The following is a 23,425-nucleotide window of genomic DNA, read 5'->3' on the forward strand; positions in this document are numbered from 1 at the left end:
GCTCACGCCTGTAATCCCAGCACTTTGGGAGGCTGAGGCAGGTGGATCACCTGAGTGAGGTCAGGAGTTCGAGATCAGCCTGGCCAACATGGTGAAACCCCATTGCTACTAAAATACAAAAAAATTAGCTGGGCGTGGTGGTGCGTGCCTGTAATCCCAGCTACTCGGGAAGCTGAGGCAGGAGAATCGGTTGAACCCAAGAGGCAGGAGTTGCAGTGAGCTGAGATGGCACCATCGCACTCCAGCCTGGGTGACAAGAGCAAAACTCCATCTCATAAAATAAAATAAAAAATATTAATAAACATTATTTTTTAGAGTACGTTTAGGTTCATAGCAAAATTGAGCTGAAAGAGTTCCCATATAGCCCCTGATCCCAAATATGAACAGCTTCTCCCACTATCAGCATCTGGCACCATGGGATCCATTTGTTACAATTGAGCCTACACTGACACATTGTTATCATCCAAAGTCCACAGTTTGTTTGCATTAGGGTTCATTCTCCACATTGCCCATTCTATGGTTTTGACAAACGTACAATGACATGCATCCACCATTGTAGTATTATACAGAATAGTTTCACTGCCCTACAAATCCCATGTGTTCTGCTTATTTATCCCTCCCTCCCCACTGCCCCTGGCAACAACTCATCTCCTTAGTCTTCATAGTTTTGCCTTTTCCAGAGTGTCATGTATTTGAAATCATATGTAGCCATTTTGGATGGACTTTTTTTTAACTTAATAATATGCATTTAAGGTTCTCCCATGACTTTTCATGGCTTGATAGCTTATTTACTTACTTAATTGTTTTTTTGAGATGGTGTCTTACTCTGTTGCCCAGGCTGGAGTGCAGTGGCAGGATCTTGGCTCACTGCAAGCTCTGCCTCCCGGTTCAAGCAATTTTCCTGCCTCAGCCTCCCAAATAGCTGGGATTACAGGTGCCTGCTACCATGCCTAGCTAATTTTTTTGTATTTTTAGTAGAGATGGGGTTTCACTATGTTGACCAGGCTGGTTTCGCACTCCTGACTTCAAGTGATCCACCCACCTTGGCCTCCCAAAGTGCTAGGATTACAGGCATGAGCCGCTGCACCCGGCCGCTTATTTATTTTTAGTGCTGAATAATATTCAATTGTCTGGATCTACCACAGTTTATTTATCCATTTACCTACCAAATGACATCTTGGATGCTTCTAAGCTTTGGCAGTTATGAATAAAGCTGCTATAAACATCTATGTGCAGGTTTTTGTGTGGACATAAGTTTTCAACTCATTTGGGTAACTACCAAGAAATGCTATTGCTGAATCATATGATAAGAGTATATTTAGTTTTTAAAGAAACTGCCAAGCTGTCTTCCAAAGTGGCTGTACCATTTGCATTCACCCCAGCAATGAATGAGAACTTCTTTTATTAATGCTGTCATATTATAAATTATATGCATAACTACAAGTGCAAGAAATCCTGGCTGTCTTTTTTATTATAACTCAGAAGAGAGAATTTAAACTTTCAAATGAAAATGCCAGCTCCAAACTGCTGATGGTCCCATCAGCTGAGGGATCTTGCTCAGCAATTTGGGGATGGCATTTTCACATTAAGCAGTCACTCCTCATGTCCTCCTGCTTCCAGCCCCTGGCAGCCACTGATCTGCTTTGGATTTATCTGGCAGCCACTGTCCCTTTGGATTTATCTATTCTGGGTATTTCGTATAAATGGAATCATACAAAATATGACCTTTTTTGTCTGGCTTAATTCACTTGCATAATGTTTTCAAGGTTCATCTCTCTTGTAGAATGCATTAGAACTTCATTCCTTTTTGTGACTGAATAATATTTCATTGCATATATTCACCCGTTTGTTTACCGATTCATCAGTTGATGGACATTTGATTGTTTCCAACTTTTGGCTGTTAGGAATAATGCTGCTAGGAACCTTCATGTACCAGTTTTTGTGTGGACATATGTTTTCATTTCTCTTGGATATGTACTTACAAAGAAACTGTTAGGCTCAATGGTATAGGTATGTCCATTTCCTCTTCTGGACTTTGTTATCCCCCAATAATGAGTTGGCTATTCTGGGTCTTTTACCTCCTCATGTAAACAGTAGAATATGTTGGTTGATATCCACAAAATAGCTTGCTTAGATTTTGATTAGGATAGTCTTGACATAGAACAAATTGGGAAGAGGCTGGGAATGGTGGCTTATACTTGTAATCCCAGCACTTTGGGAGGCCAAGTTGGGTGGATCACTTGAGGCCAGGAGTTCAGGACCAGCCTGGCCATGGTGAAACCCCATCTCTACTAAAAAAAATACAAAAATTAGCTGGTTGTGGTGGCACATGCCTGTAATCCCAGCTGAGGCAGAATTGCTTGAACCTGCGAGGTGGAGGTTGCAGTGAGCCAATATCGCGCCTCTGCACTCCAGCCTGGGCGACAGAGCAAGACTCTTTCTCAAAAAAAAAAAAAAAACAAAAGGAAAAAAAAAAAGAACAAGTTGGGAAAAGCTGACATCCGATGGAGTGGCAGTGACTACCTACAATGTTTTGTTGAAAATGATTCTGAGGCTTTGCCTAAATTTAATGTAAAAACTATGATACCTGCTAGATTTTTGAAGTGACATACGCATTTATGTATCAGTCTTTTCCTAAGGTGGGATAGTTGAGGCCAAATTTGGCTTTACATCAGAATAATCTCTGGATATTTATAAACATATATATTTCTGGATCAAAATCCTGGAACTTTAAAAATAATTATAAACTTGTTAATAATTTTTATTTAGTAATATGTGATTACATTCAAAATGAAGTAAAAGAGGCTACCCTATATGTTACCATCTTTCCTGATTGTCAATTTTACTATATTTTTAAAGAAAACGACTATGTTTAACAGTTTGATGGTACTCTTCTGGACTTTTCTCTAGACACTTAGATATAAATATGTGTAAATGTAGACATATACGGTCCTTTTGAAGTAAATTATAAATGACAAAAGCATATTGTATAAATTTATGTATGTCATCTATTTTTAATATATTTTGGATATTAATCATTTTATTTTTTCTATATCTTGCACAAGTTTTCTTCAATGTGTTATTGATCTTTTCACTTGTGATATCCTGATTTTTGTACTAAGTTTATCAACACTTTCTTATGGCTTCTGCATTTTGTTTTCCATATTAAGGCTTCCCTTGGTACAATGATTAAAACAAATAGTTTCCCATACTTTCTTAAAGTTATTTTACAACTTTAGAAAATGTAGCCTTTCAGTCTTTCTAATAATTTTGTAACTTTGTACATGAAGTCTTGTAATCCACACTGTGGTGCTAGATAGGAAACTATATTTGTATTTTTCCAAATGGATAATGAATACTGATATTACATCATTCCCCCATTCATTTGAAATGCCACATTTAGTAGATGTTAAACTATCACCGCCCCCTTGCCCCCAAAGTACACAGGTAGGTCTCAGTTAGAGACCTGTCATGAGACTGAGGATACACTGAAAGGGTTTAAATAAAGAGAGTTTAGCTATGGGACTATTTATAGAGATGTGGGCATCAATAATTAACGATGAAACGCACAGACTAGTAACAGTAGAAAGCCATATCACATGTGTTGAATTGATTGTTTGCAAAGATGACAATGGCCTTAACACTTCCTCCATCCCTGTGTGTGCTTCCATTTTGCAACATTTCTTTGTCATTCCTCCCATTGAGAGGTAGAATGTATTTCTTCACTCTCTGAATCTGGTTGGCCTCATTACTTGCTCTGGCCATTTGAATGTGGTAGAAATGAGTTGTGAGACTTCCAAGTCTATGCCTCAAGAGGCTTTGCAGCTTCCTCTCTGCTCTCTTGAAGCACTGTCTTGACTGCTACATGAAGAATCCTAGACTAGGACGATAAGAGGATGTATGAAACAGAGATGACTCAACCTAGGCCGTTCAGTCAAAAGACATGAATGGGGTCGTCTTAGTCTCTCCAGGCCTAGGCGAGCTGCCAGATGACTGCAACCACATGAGTAACATTACGAGTGTCAGTGCAGTGGGTACTGCAGGGTGTCCTGTGTCATAACACTGAAGCAGGGCAGTACCATCTATATCTTGAACTTGCTGCAGATTCTTCTCTTGCGCTGGGTCCAAGTCAATTTTGACAGTTTTACCAGTCACCCGATGAATGATTCAGGCTCTCACACCCCAAAACAGTATGTATTATCTCTGAATTCAAAAACTCAAAATGGCCTGCCACTCGTTGTGACTCTTTTTTTTTGTGGTGGACTATGCAAGGTGTAGCCACTAGCATCTCACTTTGTACAGGATATCTCAGCATGCTGCAACCACTGGACCCCAAGAAACTTTGGGGTTGTAACTATCCCTTAACCTCCATAGGTTCTTCTACCACATTCTGGCATGCATGTATCTTACTGAAACATCTAGGGCACTTGCTACTTCTTGCTCACTAAATATATTAGTATGATGTCTTTCACATCATGCAACTTGACCAGCATGATGTTCTAATGGGAAATCAAAACGGTCAGTGTCCCTCTGTGCTACGACAGGACAGTTGACAGCTTGAAGGGAAGGTGGTGAAAACCGTATTATTGTTCTTGTCAGATGAAGGCATTTGTCACCATTGCTGATTGGAATTGAAAATAACATTTGCCAGGTCAACAACTGCATATTAGGTATTCGGAGCCATGTTGATTTTTTTCAACAAATCAACACATTGGAATCTATATTTTTTTCACTAGTCAACTATAATTTCACATGAACTAACTAATGAGACTTTAATTTCAACGAGCTAGTTCATTTCACAAAATCTATAATTTCGTTCACCATTGATGGATCCAGGTCACAATTTATCCCTTGATCTATATAAGTCCCTATTCTGATCAATGGACCATGCTGGTATTTTGAGTCCTCAGGATTAGTGTCAGTTCAGAGTCAGTAAATAATACTCCCTGAAAGTCTGGCTATTTCCCCTCCCCTGGGCATAGTCATCATGGTAAAAGGACACAGGACACTATGGAGGAGTCTGCCGGGGAAGATTTGCAGCACATTCCTGTGGTTGCATGGCAAGGTCCTTCCTAAAGAGGACTCCCTCACTCCTTAATGAAAAGGCTGCAAGCCTCTGAACTGGGTCAGGTGTAGGAACCAGGGAAGAGGCTGTGAGTCCTCGTGGTGATTGCATCAGTTTCTGCGCACCACAAGCTAGAATTTTCTTGACTAGACTGCTCATCTAGTTCATTCCTAGGGACTCTGTGATCAGTTAGATACTACCAAGGATCTCTGTAGGTGAAAGCATTTTGTTTTTCACTCTGTCCTTGTGGCTTCTTCTGGTAATTGTGCTCACCTGTCTCTGAGAGTCAATTGTCTGCCACTTCAGAATTCCCTGATTCCCAGTCAAAGCAAGGAATCATGTTTAAAAATTTTTTTCATAAGTTTTATTTTATTTTTTCTTCCAACTTTAATTTTAGGTTTGGAGGTACATGTGCAGGTTTGTTACATGGGTAAATTGCGTGTCACTGGGGTTCTGTGTACAAATGATTTCATTACTCAGGTAGTGAGCACAGTATCTGAGAAGTAGTTTTTCAGTCCTCTCCCTCCTCCCATCCTCCACCTTCAAGTAAGTTCTGGTTCTATTGTGCCCCTCTTTGCATCCATGTGTACTCAATGTTTAGCCTCCGCTCATAAGTGAGAATATGTGGTATTTGGTTTTCTGTTCCTGTGTTAATTTGTTTAGGATAGTGGCCTCCAGCTGCAACCATGTGGCTGCAAAGGACGTGATTTCATTTTTTTATGGCTGTATAGTATTCCATGGTGTATATACACAACATTTTCTTTATCCAGTCCACCACTGATGGATGTCTAGGTTGATTCCATGTCTTTGCTATTGTGAAAAGTGCTGCAATGAATATACGTGTGCATGTGTCTTCATGGTAGAACGATTTATATTCCCTTGGGTATATACTCAGTAATGGGACTGCTGGGTAAAATGGGAGCTCTCTTTAAGGTTCCTTGAGAAATCACACTGCTTTCCACAGTGGTTGAACTAACTTACATTCTCCCCAGCAGTGTATAAGCATTCTCTTTCCTCTGCAACCTTGCCAACACCTATTATTTTTTGACTTTTTAATAAGTCATTCTGATTGGTGTGACATGATATGTCACTGTTGCTTTGACTTTCATTTTTCTAATGATAAGTTTTTCATATGCTTGTTGGCCACATGTATGTTTTATTTTGAGAAGTGTCCATGTCATTGGTCCATTTTTTAATGGGGTTTTTTTTTTTTTTTGCTTGTTGAATTGTTTAAGCTCCTTATTGAGTCCAGATATTAGACCTTTGTTGGCATAGTTTGTTGATATTTTCTGCATTCCGCAGGTTGCCTATTTACTTGGTTGGTAATTTCTTTTGCTGTGAAGAAGCTCTTTAGTTTAATGAAGTCCCACTTCTCAATTTTTGTTTTTGTTGAAATTGCTTTTGGAGTCTTCATCATGAAACCTTTGCCAAGACAAAGATGTCTAGAATGGCATGTCCTGGGTTTTCTTCTAAGGTATTTATAGTTTTAAGTTGTACATTTAGGTCTTTAATCCATCTTGCATTGATTATTGAATATGGCAAAAGGTTCAGTTGCAGTCTTCTGCATATGAGTAGCCAGTTATCCCGGCACCATTTATTGGATAGAGAGTCCTTTCTCCATTGCTTGTTATTGTTAACTGTCAAAGATCAGATGGTTATAGGTGTGTGGCTTTATTTCTGAGTTTTCTAACCTGTTCCATTGGTCTATGTGTTTGTTTTTGTACCAGTACCATGCTGTTTTGGTTACTGTAGCCTTGTAGTATAGTTTGAAGACAGGTAGTGTGAGACCTCTTGCTTTCTTCTTTTTGCTTAGGATTGCTTTGGCTCTTTGGGCTCTTTTATGGTTCCATATGAATTTTAGAATAGTTTTTTCTAATTCTGTGAAAAACTGACATTGGTGGTTTGATAGAAGTAGCACTGAATCTGTAAATTGCTTTGAGCAGGATGGGCCTTTTAACAACGTTGATTCTTCCTATCCATGAGTATGGAATGTTTTTTCATTTGTTTATGTCATCTCTGATTTCTTTGAGCAGTGTTTTGTAGTTCTCCTTGTAGAGATCTTTCACCTCCATGGTTAGCTGTATTCCTAGGTATTTTGTTCTTTTTGTGGCTATTCTGGATGGGATCCTGTTCTTATTTTGGCTCTTGGCTTGGCTGTTGCTGGTGTATATAGAAATGCTAGTGATTTTTGTACATTGATTTTGTATCCTGAAACTTTACTGAAGTTTCTTATCAGATCTAGGAGCCTTTGGGCAGAAACTATAGGGTTTTCTAGGTGTAGAATCATATTGTCTGTGAAGAGAGAGAGTTTGACTTCCTCTCTTCCTATTCGGATGCCTTTTATTTCTTTCTCTTGCCTGATTGCTGTGGCTAGGACTTCTAGCGCTATGTTGAATGGGAGTGGTGAGAGTGGGCATCCTTGTCTTGTTCCAGTTCTTAGAGAAAAGGCTTTCAACTTTTCCCCATTCAGTATGATGTTAGTTGTGGCATTTAATGATTATGGTTACCTTTTTTTTTTTTGAGACAGAGTCTTTCTCTGTTGCCCAGGCTGTAGTGCAGTGGCGTGATCTTGGCTCACTGTAATCTCTGCCTCCTGGGTTCAAGCGATTCTCCTGCCTCAGCCTCCGGAGTAGCTGGGACTACATGCACATGCCACCATGCCTGGCCAATGTTTGTATTTTCAGTAGAGACGGGGTTTCACTATGTTGGCCAGGCTGATCTGGAACTCCTGACCTTGTGATCCACCTGCCTTGGCCTCCCAAAGTGCTGGGATTACAGGCATGAGCCACCATGCCCGGCCCTGTTAAGCAGATTTAAGGAAATCAGTATGCTTATGTGATCTTCCTCTTCTTCTGCTACAGTTCCTGAAGTTGTATATATTATGTTTATGTAACCAGAGCTTTTAACATTTGCATCTGTTATGTAACTGTGATTCCCACAGTTGTTTTAGCCTTTAGTCTATATTTAAGATTTTTTTTTCTCACTGTTAGGCATTTTACCACAACTCTGCTGATATTTTTATTGGGAGAAATGTCTCTGACTTTTGTGGTAGACACATGTGAACTTTTTTTTTTTGAGTTTTGCTTGTAAATATCTATCTTCTGACTTTATATTTAATGGCTTTTTTGCTGGGTATACATTTATAGGGTCTTCACTGTCTTTTCTTAAAGTTCTTTTTTAGACATTGTTCTTTAGTCTTTTAACATTAAATACTGTGGTAAAAATTCTCAAGCCAGCCTGCTTATCTCCCCTTATACATAACATGATTTTCTTTTTTTTTTCTTTCTATCATATTTTCAAGGAATTCTTTATCTTGGAAACCCAACAATTTCAGTAGAATATGTTTTAGTTTAAAGTAATGATTAGTTATTCCTGAAATACAGTATACTTTCTAGTCTATTGTTTTGAATCTTTTATTTCAGGAAAAAGTTTTTGAAGTATGTCCTTGATTTTTTTGGTGTGTATTTTCTATTTTCTTCAGAACCACACATTTTGTGCGAGCTGCATACCTCTTCCCTTCTCCTTTTTTGTTCTTTCATAAGTATCTTGTCTGTTTTTCAAATTAAGTGTTTTCAAGCTTTTTATAGAAGTACACAGTGATGAGCCACCCATACCTGCACAAGTAAACTTTATGAAAGAAACTGAACAGATATTTAATCAAATTAAGGCAAGGTTACTAACTTTTTTTTTTTTTATCTCTTCAGGTTTTCAAAATTCACTTCTACAGATCGTAATTCCAGAGAAAATCCAAACAAATACAAATGACAGTTCAGAAATAGAATATGTAAGAGATATTTTTTCACAATCTAAATGTTTATATGAAATTTCTTATTTTTATTATATAGCTATGAAATATGTCAAGCCCATTTTAATATGAATATAATGTCTCTCGTATTTCTACTGATAGGAATTAAAAGCTTTGATGGTAAAAGCAAATAGGTAAATTAGAATGTTCTGTATTTTTTTAATGTTTGTCATTTTCTTATGGTAAATTATTTTTAAAAGTTTACATATAGAAGAGAATGTAGAATTAAGTGTTTTATCTGAGTGATATCTAGGACATCAGCACAAAGAGAATAATTTTCTCCAAAATGTCTAAGACAATTTCTTTTAACTAAAGCCTGTTTCTCAATCTCCACCCCTACACCTAGCAATTCTCAGACGAGAAGAAACATTTCATTCTACTATTTTTATTAGAAAGGGAAATACTTTATTTTGTTCATTGATTTATTTAGCAACTATTTCTCTAGACTTGCCGTGTGCATACCTATATGCCAGGTGTCTTAGGAGATTTAAAAAAAAGAAATATAATTAAGCAAGCTTTGCTTATAAGTGACCAATCTTTTGGTAACATTCTATTTTTAGCAGTTTTGTTGAGGTACAATTTACAACACCATAGAGTTCACCCATTTTAAGGGTACAACTCAACAATTATTACAGCAGTACATAAATAGAATTGTGCAAACATTACCACAGTCCAGTTGTAGAATGTTGCTATCAATCCTAAAAAGATCCCTTATGCACATTTGTAGTTCTTCTCCAGCCCTTGGCAACCGCTGATCTGTTGTCTATCTCTATGTATTTGCCTCTTTAGGGGCATTTTATATAAATGGCAGCATGCAATATGTAAGCTTTTGTATTAGACTTTTTTCACTTAGGATTATCCATTTTGTAGCATTTATCAGGTTATTAATTTTTATATCTTATATGTGGATATACCACATTTTGCTTATCCATTCTCATTCTCCAGTTGATGGACTTTGGATTGTTTTCTGATATTGAGTATTATGAATAATTCTTTTATGAACATTCATGTATGGACATATATTTTCCCTTGGGTAGATTCTTAGGAGTGAAATTGCTGGGCACATGATAAGTTTGTGTTTAACATTTTTAGAAACTGCTACACTGTTTTCCATAGTGACTGTACCAATTTACATGTCACATCAGCAATTTTTGAGTGTTCCAGTTTTTTCACATACTTGTGAACATTTGACGTTTTCTGTCTTTCAGATTAAAGCTATTGTAGTGGGAGTGTAGTGGTATGTAATTGTGGCTTCAATTTGCATTTCTTTAATGAATAATTATGCTGAGTATTTTTCATGAGCCTAATAGCCATTTATATGCCTTTTCTGTGGAATGTCTACTCAAATTATTCTCCTGTTTTAAAATTTAGTTGTTTATTTATTTTTGAGTTCTATGAATTCATTATATATTCTGGACACAAGTTCTCTATTTGGAATTATTTTCTCCCAATTTCTGGCTTGCTTTTTCATTTTTCTCAGTGGTGTTTTTTCAAACACAAACATTTTCAATTTTGATGACATTCAGTTTATCAAATTTTCTTTATATGGATCTTGTTTTTGGTTTTGTATCTAAGAACTCTGTTATGGACTGAACTGTGGCCCCTCAAAATTCATATGTTGAATCCCTAACCCCTAATGTGACTATATTTGGAGATAGGGCCTTATGGAGGTAATTAAGGTTACATGAGGTCAAGGGCCTTATGGAGGTAATTAAGGTTATATGCTGTCACAAGGGTAGGGCTTTAATTAATCTAATAGGACTGATGTACTTATAAGAAGAGGAAATATACTAGGGGTTCATGCATACAAACTGAAGGTCATGAAAGGATACAACAAGAAGGCAGCTGTCTGCAAGCCAAGAGGAGAGGCCTCACCAGAAATCAGCCCTGTTGGCACCTTGATCTTGGACTTCCAGCCTCCAGAACTGTGAGAAAATACATTTTTGTTGGTTAAGCCACCTTGTCTGTGGCATTTTGTTTGGGTAGCTTGAGCAGAGTAATCCGATTTTGGTATTGTGAAGTGGGGTGCTGCTGTAACAAATACCTAAAAATGTTGAAGTGGATTTGGAACTGAGTGAAGGGTAGAGGCTAGAAGACTGGTGAAGTACATGCTAAGAAGAAGCCTAGATTGCCTTGAAGGGACTGTTGGTAGAAATATGGATGCTAAAGGTAATCCTAATGAAGGATCAGAAAGAAAAGACTTATAGAGAAAGCTTTTATAGTCTTAGGGAATATACATATCATTATGAACAGAATAGAACTGATAGAAATATGAACATTAAAGGTGTTTCTGGGCCGGGCACGGTGGCTCACACCTGTAATCCTAGCACTTTGGGAGGCTGACGTGGGCAGATTACCTGAGGTCAGGAGTTCAAGACCAACCTGGGTAACATGGTGAAACCCTGTCTCTACTAAAAATACAAAAATTAGCTGGACGTGGTGGCAGGCACCTGTAGTCCCAGCTACTCGGGAGGCTGAGGCAGGAGAATTGCTTGAACCCAGGAGGCAGAGGTTGCAGTGAGCCGAGATTGGGCCACTGCACATTAGCCTGGGTGACAGAGCAAGACTCCGTCTCAAAAAAAAAAAAAAAGTGTTTCTAGTGAGGTCACAGATAGAAATAAGAAATGTTATTGGAGACTGGAGGAAAGGAGATCCTTGTTAAAAAGTGGCAAAGAACTTGGCTGAATTGTGTTCTAGTCTTTTGTAGAAGGTAGAAATTGTGGGGGAAAACCTTGGGTATTTAGCTGGGGAGATTTCTAAGCAAAATGCTGAAGATGTGGCTTGTTTTGTCATCACTGCTTATAGAAAATGCAAAATGCAAGAGAAGAGAGGTAAATGGAAGGAATTATTTAGCAAAAAGGAACAAGAACTTGAAGATTTGAGAAATTTTCAGCCTACTTTGTATTTTTTAAAATGAGAAATGATGTTTTAGAAAGAACACCAAAGGTGTAGCTGGACAATCAGACAATAAAAAGATTCCTCATGATTTAATCTGCCATGTCAAGTGAAGCCAGGATCAGAGACGGGATTACATCAGCAGAAACACTGCCAGCTGGAACTAAAGGGAACAGAGAAAATTGGATAGAATGAAGGAAGGCTGTTTAACTTCTGGGATTCTATAGGATAGGACGATAGAGTTGTCTGGCTTCAAACATGCATCATTCTTCACAAACACCGCATGTTCTCACTCATAAGTAGGAGTCGAGCAATGAGAACACATGGACACAGGGAGGGGAACATCACACACCGGGGGCAGTCGGTGGGTGGAGGGCTAGGGGAGGGAGAGCATTAGGAGAAATATCTAATGTAGATGACGGGTTGATGGGTGCAGCAAACCACCATGGCACGTGCATACCTATGTAACAAACCTGCACGTTCTGCACATGTACTCCAGAACTTAAAGTATAATAAAAAAAGAAAAAGAGAAGAATGACCCTGAAAGCAATTCAGAGATCATCAGGGCTGCCACTCCTGCTACAGGCCCAGGAGGCAAGGCTGCATTCTCTTTGGTTTCAGAGAGTGGGGCCACCTCCTTGGTTTCAGTAGTCTAGGATGTCACTGTTTATTACCCCAGGAACAAGGCTGTCACCCAGAGCTGTGGGGGCAGAGCCGCTTTACAGAGCTGAGGGGATGGGGCCAGTCCCTAGGGCCATGGGAGAGTTGCTGTCCAAGTGGGCCCAGCAGGGTAGAGCATCCTGTCAAAGAAGAGTATTCTTGAACCTTAAGATCTAACGGAATTTGTCTTGCTAGGTTTTGGACTTTGTTGGGATTGTCACCCCTTTCTTTTTTTCTGGTTTCTCCTTGTTGGCATGGGAATAGCTATTCTATGCCTGTTCTACTATTGTATTTTGGAAGCACATAACTTGTCTGGTTTCACAGGTTCACAACTGGAGAGGAATTTTGCCTCAGGATGAGTCATAACTTGTATCTCAACCATACCTGATTTAAGTGATATTTAGATGAAATTTTGAACTTGGAATTGATGCTAGAATGAGTTAAGGCTTTGGGGCTTTTCCATGCAAGAAGGAAATGAATTTGGGGGGCGCACCATAGGGAAGAATGTTATGAATTGAATTGTGTCCCCCGCCAAATCCATATGTTGAAAACCAAACTCCCAGTATGGAGATAGGACCTTTAAGGAGATAGAGTTAAATGTGATCATAGAGGTGTGACCTTAATCTGATTGGACTGGTGTCCTTATAAGAAGAGGAAGAGATACAAGAGGTCCTTGTCTGTCTCCATGCATACACAGAAAAAAGGCCATGTGAGAACATAGTGAGAAAAGAGCTACCTACATGCCGTAAAGAGAGGCCTCACCAGAAACCAACCTGCTAGCATATTTATCTTGGATTTCTAACATCCAGAACTGTGAGAAAATAACATTTCTGTTTTTGTTTTTGTTTTGAGACAGAGTCTTCCTCTGTTGTCTAGGCTGGAGTGCAGTGGTGCTATCTTGGCTCACTGCAACCTCTGACTCCCAGGTTCAAGCAATTCTCATGCATCAGCCTCCCAAGTAGCTGGAATTACAGGCATGTGCCACCACGCTTGGCTATTTTTTGGTAGAGATGGGGTTTTGCCATGTTGGCCAGGCTAGTCTTGAACTCCTGACCTCAAGCGGTCTGCCTACCTTGGCCTCCCAAAGTGTTGGGATTACAGGCATGAGCCACCACACCTGGTCCTAAAATTTCTGTTGTTAATGTCACCATCCTGTAATATTTTATTATGGCAGCCTAAGCAGACTAATGTAAGGTCTTTACCTAACCCAAGCTCACAAAGATTTTCTTCTGTGTTTTCTACTAGCTCATAAGTCTATGAGCCAATTTGAGTAAACTTTTGTATATGGTGTGAGGTCAGGATATAGGTTCAGTTTTTTTTGCCTGTGGATCCAACTTTCCCAGCACTGTTTGTAGAAAAGACTATACTTTCCCCACTGAATTGTTTTGATACCTTTGTAGATCAAGTAAATAAAAATGTAAAGGTTTATTTCTGGACTTTTATGTCTTTGCCATTTATCTAGCTGGCTTTCTTTGCACCAAGATCTCATTGCTTTGATTATTGTGCATTTTAGGGCAAGATTTGGAATTGGGTAGTGTAAATCCTTCATTATTCATCTTTTCCAAAATTGCTTTGACTATTCTAAGTCCTTTTTATTTCCATATATATTTTTAGAACAACTAAAAATACCTCTATGATCACATTTAACTCTATCTCCTTAAAGGTCCTGTCTCCACACTGGGGGTTTGGTTTTCAACATATGGATTTGGTCGGGGGGCACAATTCAATCCATAACATTCTTCCCTGTGGTTCCCTCCAAATTCATTTCCCATATTGCATGCCCATTTTTACAAGAAAAACTGCTTGGATTTTGATAGAGATTACATTTAATATGTGTCGATTAATTTGGGAGAATTGCTCTTTTTACAATATTGAGTGCTCTGATCTATGAACAGGTATGATACCTTCATTTATTTAGAGCTTTAATTTCTGTCATTAAAGTTTGGTAATTTTCTTTCCTTTTTTTTTTTTTTTGTTTGAGTTGGAGTCTCACTCTGTCTCCCAGGCTAGAGTGCAGTGGCGCGATCTTGGCTCACTGCAACCTCTGCCTCCTGTGTTCAAGTGATTCTCCTACCTCAGCCTCCCAGGTAGCTGGGATTACAGGCACACGCCATGACACCCAGCTAATTTTTGTATTTTTAGTAGAGACGGGGTTTTGCCATGTTGGCCAGGCTGGTCTTGATATCCTGACCTCAGGTGATCCACCTCCGTCAGCCTCTCAAAGTGCTGGGATTACAGGCATGAGCCACTGTGCCTGGCCTTCTTTTTTTTTTTTCTTTAACATTTATTTTAAGTTCAGGGGTGCATGTACAGGTTGTGCAGGTTTGTTATATAGGTAAATGTGTGCCATGGTGGGTTGCTGCACATATCATCCCATCACCTAGGTATAAGCTCAGCATCCATTAGCTATACTTCCTAATGCTCTCCCTCCCCCAGCTCTCTGACAGGGCCCATTGTGTGTTGTTCCCCACTATGCGTCCATATGTTCTCATCATTCAGCTCCCACTTATAAGTGAGAACGGGCAGTGTTTGGTTTTCTGTTCCTGCATTAGTTTGCTGAGGATAATGGATTCCAACTCTATCCATGTCTCTGCAAAGGACATGATCTTGTTCCTTTTTATGACTGCATAGTATTCCATGGTATAGATGTACCACATTTTCTTTTTCTTTTTTTTTTTAATTTTTGAGATGGAGTCTTGCTCTGTCGACCAGGCTGGAGTGCAGTGATGTGATCTCTGCTCACTGCAAGCTCCACCTCCCGGGTTCATGCCATTCTCCTGCCTCAGCCTCCCGAGTAGCTGGGACTACAGGCACCTGCCATCATGCCCAGCTAATTTTTGTATTTTTAGTAGAGACAGGGTTTCACCGTGTTAGCCAGGATGGTCTTGATCTCCTGACCTTGTGATCCACCACCTTGGCCTCCCAAAGTGCTAGGATTACAGGCATGAGCCACCGCGCCCAGCCAATATACTACATTTTCTTTATCCAGTCTATTGTTGATGGGCATTTTGGTTGCTTCCATGTCTTTGCTATTGTGAATACTGCTGCAATAAACATACATGTGTATGTATCTTTACAATAGAATAGTTTATATTCCTTTGGTTATATACCCAGTAAAGGGATTGCTAGGTCAAATGGTATTTCTGCCTCTAGGTCTTTGAGGAATTGCCACACTGTCTTCCACAATGGTTGAACTAATTTACATTCCCCCCAACAGTGTAAAAGTGTTCTTTTTTCTCTGCAACATTGCCAGTATCTGTTGTTTTATGACTTTTTAATAATCACCATTCTAACTGGTGTAAGATAGTATCTGATTGTGGTTTTGATTTGCGTATCTCAAATGAGCAATGATGTTGAGTTTTTTTCATATGTTTGTTGGCCACATGTATGTCTTCTTTCTGCAAGAGTCTGTTCACATCCTTCGCCCAATTTTTAATGGAGTTTTTTGTTTTTTTCTTACAAATTTGCTTACGTTCCTTGTAAACTCTGGATATTTGTTGTTTGTCAGATCTTAAGATCTAATGGAATTTGTCTTGCTAGGTTTTGGACTTTGTTGGGATTGTCACTCCTTTCTTTTTTTCTGGTTTCTCCTTGTTGGCATGGGAATAGCTATTCTATGCCTGTCCTACTATTGTGTTTTGGAAGCACGTAACTTGTCTGGTTTCACAGGTTCACAACTGGAGAGGAATTTTGCCTCAGGATGAATCATAACTTGAATCTCAACCATACCTGATTTAAGTGATATTTAGATGGAATTTCGAACTTGGAATTGATGCTAGAATGAGTTCTTCATCCTAGGGGTACTCGATTCTTCATCTGGTAATTTTTAGTGTACAGTGAGTAGATTGCAAAAATTTCTCCCATTCTGTAGGTTGTCTGTTCACTCTGAACATACTTTCTTTTGCCCCACAGAAGCTTTTTAGTTTAATTAGATCCCATTTGTTAATTTTTGTTGCAATTGCTTTTGGTGTTTTCATCATGAAATCTTTATCCATACCTTTGTCCTGAATGGTATTGCCTAGATTTTCTTACAGAGTTTTTATTACTTTGGGTTTTACATTTAAGTCTTTAATCCATCTTGAATTACTTTTTGAATAGGGTGTAAGGAAGGAGTCCAGTTTAAATTTTTTGCATATGGTTTGCCAGTTCTCTTAGCACCACTTATTAAATAGGAAATCCTTTCCCCATTGCTTGTGTTTGTCAGGTTTGTCAGAGATCAGATGGTTGTAGGCATGCGGTCTTATTTCTGAGTTCTCTATTCTGTTCCGTTGGTCAATGTGTCTGTTCTTGTACCAGTAACATGCTGTTTTGGTTACTGTAGCCTTGTAGTAGTTTGAGGTCATGTAGCATGATGCCTTCAGCTTCGTTCTTCTTGCTCGAGTTCGGGTCTTGGCTATTTGGGCTCTTTGGGCTCTTTTTTGGTTCCATATGAATCTTAAAATAGTTTTTCTAATTCTATGAAGAATGTCAATGGTAGTGTAATGGAAATAACATGGAATCTATAAATTATTTTTGGTAGGCCATAAATTAGTATGACCATTTTCATGATATTGATTCTTCCTATCCATGAGCATGCAATGTTTTTCCAGTTGTTTGTGTCCTCTCTGATTTCTTTGAGGAGTGGTTTGTAGTTCTCCTTGAAGAGGTCCTTCACTTCCCTCGTTAGCTGCATTCCTAGGTATTTTATTCTTTCTGTAGCAGTTGTGAATGGGAGTTAATTGATGACTTGGTTCTCTGCTTGCCTATTGTTGGTGTATAGGAATGCTAGTGATTTTTGCACATTGATTTTGTATCCTGATACTTTGCTGAAGTTGCTTATTAGCCTAAGAAGCTTTTGGGCTGAGAGGATGGGGTTTTCTAGATATAGGATCATGTCATCTTAAGGACAATTTGACTTCCTTTCTTCCTATTTGAATATCCTTTATTTGTTTCTCTTGCCTGATTGCCCTGGCTGGAACTTCCAGTACTATATTGAATAGGAGTGAGACAGTGCATCCTTGTCTTGTGTCAGTTTGCAAGGGAAAAGCTTCCAGCTTTTGCCCATTTAGTATGATACTGACTGTGGGTTTGTCATATATGGCTCTTATTATTTTGAGGTATGTTCTTTCAATACCTAGTTTACTGAGGGTTTTTAACATGAAGCAATTTTGAATTTTATCAAAGGCCTTTTCTGCATCTATTGAGATAATCATGTGGTTTTTGTCTTTAGTTCTGTGTATGTGATGAATCACACTTGTTGATTTGCATATGTTGAACCAACCTTGCATCCTGGGGATGAAGCCTACTTGATCATGGTGGATAAGCTTTTGGATATGCAGGTGGATTCAGTTTGCCAGTATTTTATTCAGGATTTTTGCACTGATTTTCATCAGGGATATTGGCCTGAAGTTTTCTTTTTTTGTTGTATCTCTGTCAGGTTTTGGTATCAGGATGATACTGGCCTCATAAAATGAGTTAGGGAGGAGTCCCTTTCTTTTCAACTGTATAGATAGTTTCAGTAGAAATGGTACCAGCTTTTCTTTGTCTTCTTTTTACCTCTGGTAGAATTCAACTTTGATTCCATCTGGTCCTGGGATTTTTTTGGTTGGTAGGCTATTTATTTCTGCCTCACTTTCAGAACTTGTTATTGGTCTATTCAGGGATTTAGTTTCTTCCTGGTTCAGTCTTGGGAGGGTGTATGTGGCCAGGAGTTTTTCCATTTCTTCTAGATTTTCTAGTTTATGTGCATAGAGGTGTTTATAGTATTCTCTGATGATTGTTTGTATTTCTGTGGGGTCAATGGTGATATCCCCTGTATCATGTCTGATTGTGTTTGAATCTTCTCTCTTTTTCTTCTTTATTAGTCAAGCTAGTAGTCTATCTATATTATTATTTTTTTCCCCAAAAACCAGCTCCTGGATTTATTGATTTTTTGAAGGATTTTTCATATCTCTATCTCCTTCAGTTCTGCCCTGATTTTGGTTATTTCTTGTCTTCTTCTAGCTTTGGGGTTTGTTTGCTCTTAGCTCTCTAGTTCTTTTTGTTGTGATGTTAGGTTGTTAACTTGAGATCTTTCTAGCTTTTTGATGTGGGCATTTAGTGCTATAAATCTCCCTCTTAAAATTGTTTTAGCTGCATTCCAGAGATTCTGGTATGCTGTCTCTTTGTTCTCATTAGTTTCAAATAACTTCTTGATTTCTGCTTTGATTTGATTATTTTCACAACAGTTATTCAGGAACAGGTTGTTCAATGTCCATGTACTTGTGTGGTTTTGACTGAATTTCTTATTCTTGAGATTTCTGTAGATATCTATCAGGTCTGCTTGATCCAGAGCTGAGTTCAGGTCCCATATATCTTTGTTAATTTTCTGTTTCGATGATCTGTCTAATATTGACAGTGTGGTGTTAAAGTCTCCCACTGTTATTTTGTGGGAGTCTAAGTCTCTTTGTAGGTCTCTAAGATCTTGCTTTATTAATCTGGTTGTGCCTGTATTGGGTGCATATATGTTTAGGATAGTTAGCTCTTCTTGTTGAATTGAACCCTTTAGCATTATGTAATGCCCTTCTTTGTCATTTTTTATCTTTGTTGGTTTATAGTCTGTTTTGTCAGAAACTAGGTTTGTAACCTCTGCTCTTTTCTGTTTTCTATTTGCTTGGTAAATTTTCCTCCATCCCTTCATTTTGAGCCTATGTGTCTTTGCACTTGAGATAGTCTCTTAAAGACAGCATACTGATGGGTCTTGGCTCTTTATCCAGCTTGCCAGTCTGTGTCTTTTAATTGGGACATTTAGCCCATTAACATTTAATGTTAGTATTGTTATGTGTGAATTTGATCCTGTCATCATGATGCTAGCTGGTTATTTTACAGACTTGTTTATGCAGTTGCTTCATAGTGTCACTGGTCTGTGTACTTCAGTGTTTTTGTAGTGGCTGGTAACAGGTTTTTGTTTCCATATTTAGTGCTTCCTTCAGGCATTATTCCAAGATAGGCCTGGTGGTGATGATTTCCCTCAGCATTTGCTTGTCTGGAAAGAATCGTATTTCTCCTTCAGTTATGCAGCTTAGTTTGGCCAGATATGAAATTCTATGTTGGGAATTCTTTTCTATAAGAATGTTGAATATTGGCCTCCAATATCTCTTGACTGGGAATGCTCAGTTCTTCATTCTGGGGATACTTGGTTCTTCATCTGGTAATTTTTAATGCACAGGAGGACCTTCACTTGTTTTGGTAAATTTATCATCAAGTATTTTATTATTTTTCATGCTATTGTGAACTGAAATGCTCCTTTAATTTGATTTTTCAGATTGTTTCTGATATATGGAAATACATATACACATTGATTTTTGTTTATTAATCATGTGTCTTGCCACCTTACCTAATTTGTTCATTGGTTCTCGTTTTTTTTTGTCTTTTTTTTTTTTGTGGATTCTTTGGGAGTTTCTACAAACAGGATCATGCCACTGCAAATACAGCATTATCCTGTTTTATGCCTTATTTTCCTTTTCTTTCTAGATGTCTTTAGTTAGTTGAATGGAAATGGTAAGAGGGGACATTTCTGCTTTGTTTCTATCTTGGGAGAAAGTACTCAGTCTTTTAACACTGAATTTCTTGTTAACTAGTGAGGTTTTTGTAAAGGCCTTTATCATGTTCAGGAGGTTCCCTTCTATTCCAAATTTGTCAAATTTTATTGTAAACGTTTATTGGGGTTTTTCAAATGCTTTTTCTACATTTATTGTAATGATCATGTGTTTTTCTTCCTTTAGTTTATTGATGTGGTGTACCATATGAATTAATTTTTGGATGTTAAACCATTCTTGCATTTCTGTGATAAATGGTGTATAATTCTTTTTATATGTCACTGGAATTTGTCTGCTAATATTTCAAGAGGGCTATTGGTCTATAGTTTGTTTTTTGTAATGTCTAGATTTAATTGTTGTATAATTGTATAACCACCATAATTCTGACCTCATAGACTATATTTAGAAATGTTTCTTCTCTATATTTTGAAAGAATTGTGAAGGATTAATATTATTTCTTTAAACATTTGATAGCATTCATCATTGAATTCATCTGCACCTTGGCCTTTCTTTTTGGGAAGATTTATAATTACGAGTGTAATCTTTGTTATAGGTCTATTTGGATTTTATTCAGGTTTGGTAACTTGTTTCTTTTTAGAAATTTATTAATTTTATCTAAGTTATCCAATATGTTGGCATAAAATTGTACATCACTTTTCCTTTTTTTTTTTTTTCAAGACAATGTCTCACTCTGTCACCCAGGCTGGAGTGCAGTGGCACAGTCTTGGCTCACTGCAACCTCAGCCTCCCAGGTTCAAGTGATTCTCCTGCCTCATCCTCCCAAGTAACTGGGATTACAGGTGCCTGCTACCATGCTCACCTAATTTTTGTATTTTTAGTAGAGATGGGGTTTCACCATGTTGACCCAGCTGGTCTTGAACTCCTGATGTCAAGTGATCTGCCTGCCTACATTTTCTTATAATACTTTAAATTTCTAAGGGACAGTAGAGAAGTACCTTTTTATTTCTTATTTTGGTAATTTCTTATTTTTCTTCGTCAGTCTAGTTAAAGGTTTGTCCATTTTGTTGATCTTTTCAAAGAATAATATTGTTTCATTGATTTTCTTTGTTTTTCTGTTTTCATTTCATTTATTTATGGTTTAATTTTTTTGTTATTTCTGCTTGCTTTTGGTTAGTTTGTTATCATTGTTTAAATGTCTTAAGATGGAAATTTAAGTTACTGATTTGATACCTTCCTCTTCTCTTCTTTTCTTTCTACATAGGTACCTAAAGCCACACATCTCTCTACAAGCATTGCTTTAGCTGGATTCCATAAATTATGCTATGGTGTGTTTTTGTTTTCATTCAGTCAAAATATTTTCTAGTTGTCTTTGCAATTTTTTTTCTTTTCTTTTTTTTTTTTTTTAAATTTTTATTTTTTTATTATACTTTAAGTTTTAGGGTACATGTGCACATTGTGCAGGTTAGTTACATATGTATACATGTGCCATGCTGGTGCGCTGCACCCACTAACTCGTCATCTAGCATTAGGTATATCTCCCAGTGCTATCCCTCCCCACTCCCCCCTCCCCACCACAGTCCCCATAGTGTGATATTCCCCTTCCTGTGTCCATGTGATCTCATTGTTCAATTCCCACCTATGAGTGAGAATATGCGGTGTTTGGTTTTTTGTTCTTGCGATAGTTTACTGAGAATGATGGTTTCCAATTTCATCCATGTCCCTACAAAGGACATGAACTCATCATTTTTTATGGCTGCATAGTATTCCATGGTGTATATGTGCCACATTTTCTTAATCCAGTCTATCATTGTTGGACATTTGGGTTGGTTCCAAGTCTTTGCTATTGTGAATAATGCCGCAATAAACATACGTGTGCATGTGTCTTTATAGCAGCATGATTTATAGTCATTTGGGTGTATACCCAGTAATGGGATGGCTGGGTCAAATGGTATTTCTAGTTCTAGATCCCTGAGGAATCGCCACACTGACTTCCACAATGGTTGAACTAGTTTACAGTCCCACCAACAGTGTAAAAGTGTTCCTATTTCTCCACATCCTCTCCAGCACCTGTTGTTTCCTGACTTTTTAATGATTGCCATTCTAACTGGTGTGAGATGATATCTCATAGTGGTTTTGATTTGCATTTCTCTGATGGCCAGTGATGATGAGCATTTTTTCATGTGTTTTTTGGCTGCATAAATGTCTTCTTTTGAGAAGTGTCTGTTCATGTCCCTCGCCCACTTTTTGATGGGGTTGTTTGTTTTTTTCTTGTAAATTTGTTTGAGTTCATTGTAGATTCTGGATATTAGCCCTTTGTCAGATGAGTAGGTTGCGAAAATTTTCTCCCATGTTGTAGGTTGCCTGTTCACTCTGATGGTAGTTTCTTTTGCTGTGCAGAAGCTCTTTAGTTTAATTAGATCCCATTTGTCAATTTTGGCTTTGGTTGCCATTGCTTTTGGTGTTTTGGACATGAAGTCCTTGCCCACGCCTATGTCCTGAATGGTAATGCCTAGGTTTTCTTCTAGGGTTTTTATGGTTTTAGGTCTAACGTTTAAATCTTTAATCCATCTTGAATTGATTTTTGTATAAGTTGTAAGGAAGGGATCCAGTTTCAGCTTTCTACATATGGCTAGCCAGTTTTCCCAGCAGCATTTATGAAATAGGGAATCCTTTCCCCATTGCTTGTTTTTCTCAGGTTTGTCAAAGATCAGATAGTTGTAGGTATGCGGCGTTATTTCTGAGGGCTCTGTTCTGTTCCATTGATCTATATCTCTGTTTTGGTACCAGTACCATGCTGTTTTGGTTACTGTAGCCTTGTAGTATAGTTTGAAGTCAGGTAGTGTGATGCCTCCAGCTTTGTTCTTTTGGCTTAGGATTGACTTGGCGATGCGGGTTCTTTTTTGGTTCCATATGAACTTTAAAGTATTTTTTTCCAATTCTGTGAAGAAAGTCATTGGTAGCTTGATGGGGATGGCATTGAATCTGTAAATTACCTTGGGCAGTATGGCCATTTTCACGATATTGATTCTTCCTACCCATGAGCATGGAATGTTCTTCCATTTGTTTGTATCCTCTTTTATTTCGTTGAGCAGTGGTTTGTAGTTCTCCTTGAAGAGGTCCTTCACATCCCTTGTAAGTTTGATTCCTAGGTATTTTATTCTCTTTGAAGCAATTGTGAATGGGAGTTCACTCATGATTTGGCTCTCTGTTTGTCTGTTGTTGGTGTATAGGAATGCTTGTGATTTTTGTACATTGATTTTGTATCCTGAGACTTTGCTGAAGTTGCTTATCAGCTTAAGGAGATTTTGGGCTGAGACAATGGGGTTTTCTAGATGTACAATCATGTCATCTGCAAACAGGGACAATTTGACTTCCTCTTTTCCTAATTGAATACCCTTTATTTCCTTCTCCTGCCTGATTGCCCTGGGCAGAACTTCCAACAGTATGTTGAATAGGAGTGGTGAGAGAGGGCATCCCTGTCTT

The 23,425-nt window shown here is 38.1% G+C and overlaps 1 protein-coding gene across 7 annotated transcripts in view; it reads left to right on the forward strand.

Annotated features, from left to right (window-relative positions):
* The window catches only part of ADAM32 (ADAM metallopeptidase domain 32), a 185,350-nt gene that overhangs the window by 3,662 nt on the left and 158,263 nt on the right, over positions 1 to 23,425 (forward strand). For 5 of the 7 annotated variants that reach the window (XM_003830707.6, XM_055116494.2, XM_055116495.3 and 2 more), the window contains exon 2: positions 8,770 to 8,849. In XM_003830707.6, the coding sequence (XP_003830755.3) occupies positions 8,770 to 8,849 (80 nt within the window). Of the gene's footprint in view, positions 1 to 5,021; positions 8,850 to 23,425 lie in introns of those variants that run through there. The other 2 variants (XM_055116496.2, XM_063606716.1) reach the window with 1 other exon arrangement.

The sequence above is a fragment of the Pan paniscus genome, chromosome 7 (genome assembly GCF_029289425.2).
Source record: "Pan paniscus chromosome 7, NHGRI_mPanPan1-v2.0_pri, whole genome shotgun sequence".
In the NCBI taxonomy this organism is placed as follows: domain Eukaryota; kingdom Metazoa; phylum Chordata; class Mammalia; order Primates; family Hominidae; genus Pan; species Pan paniscus.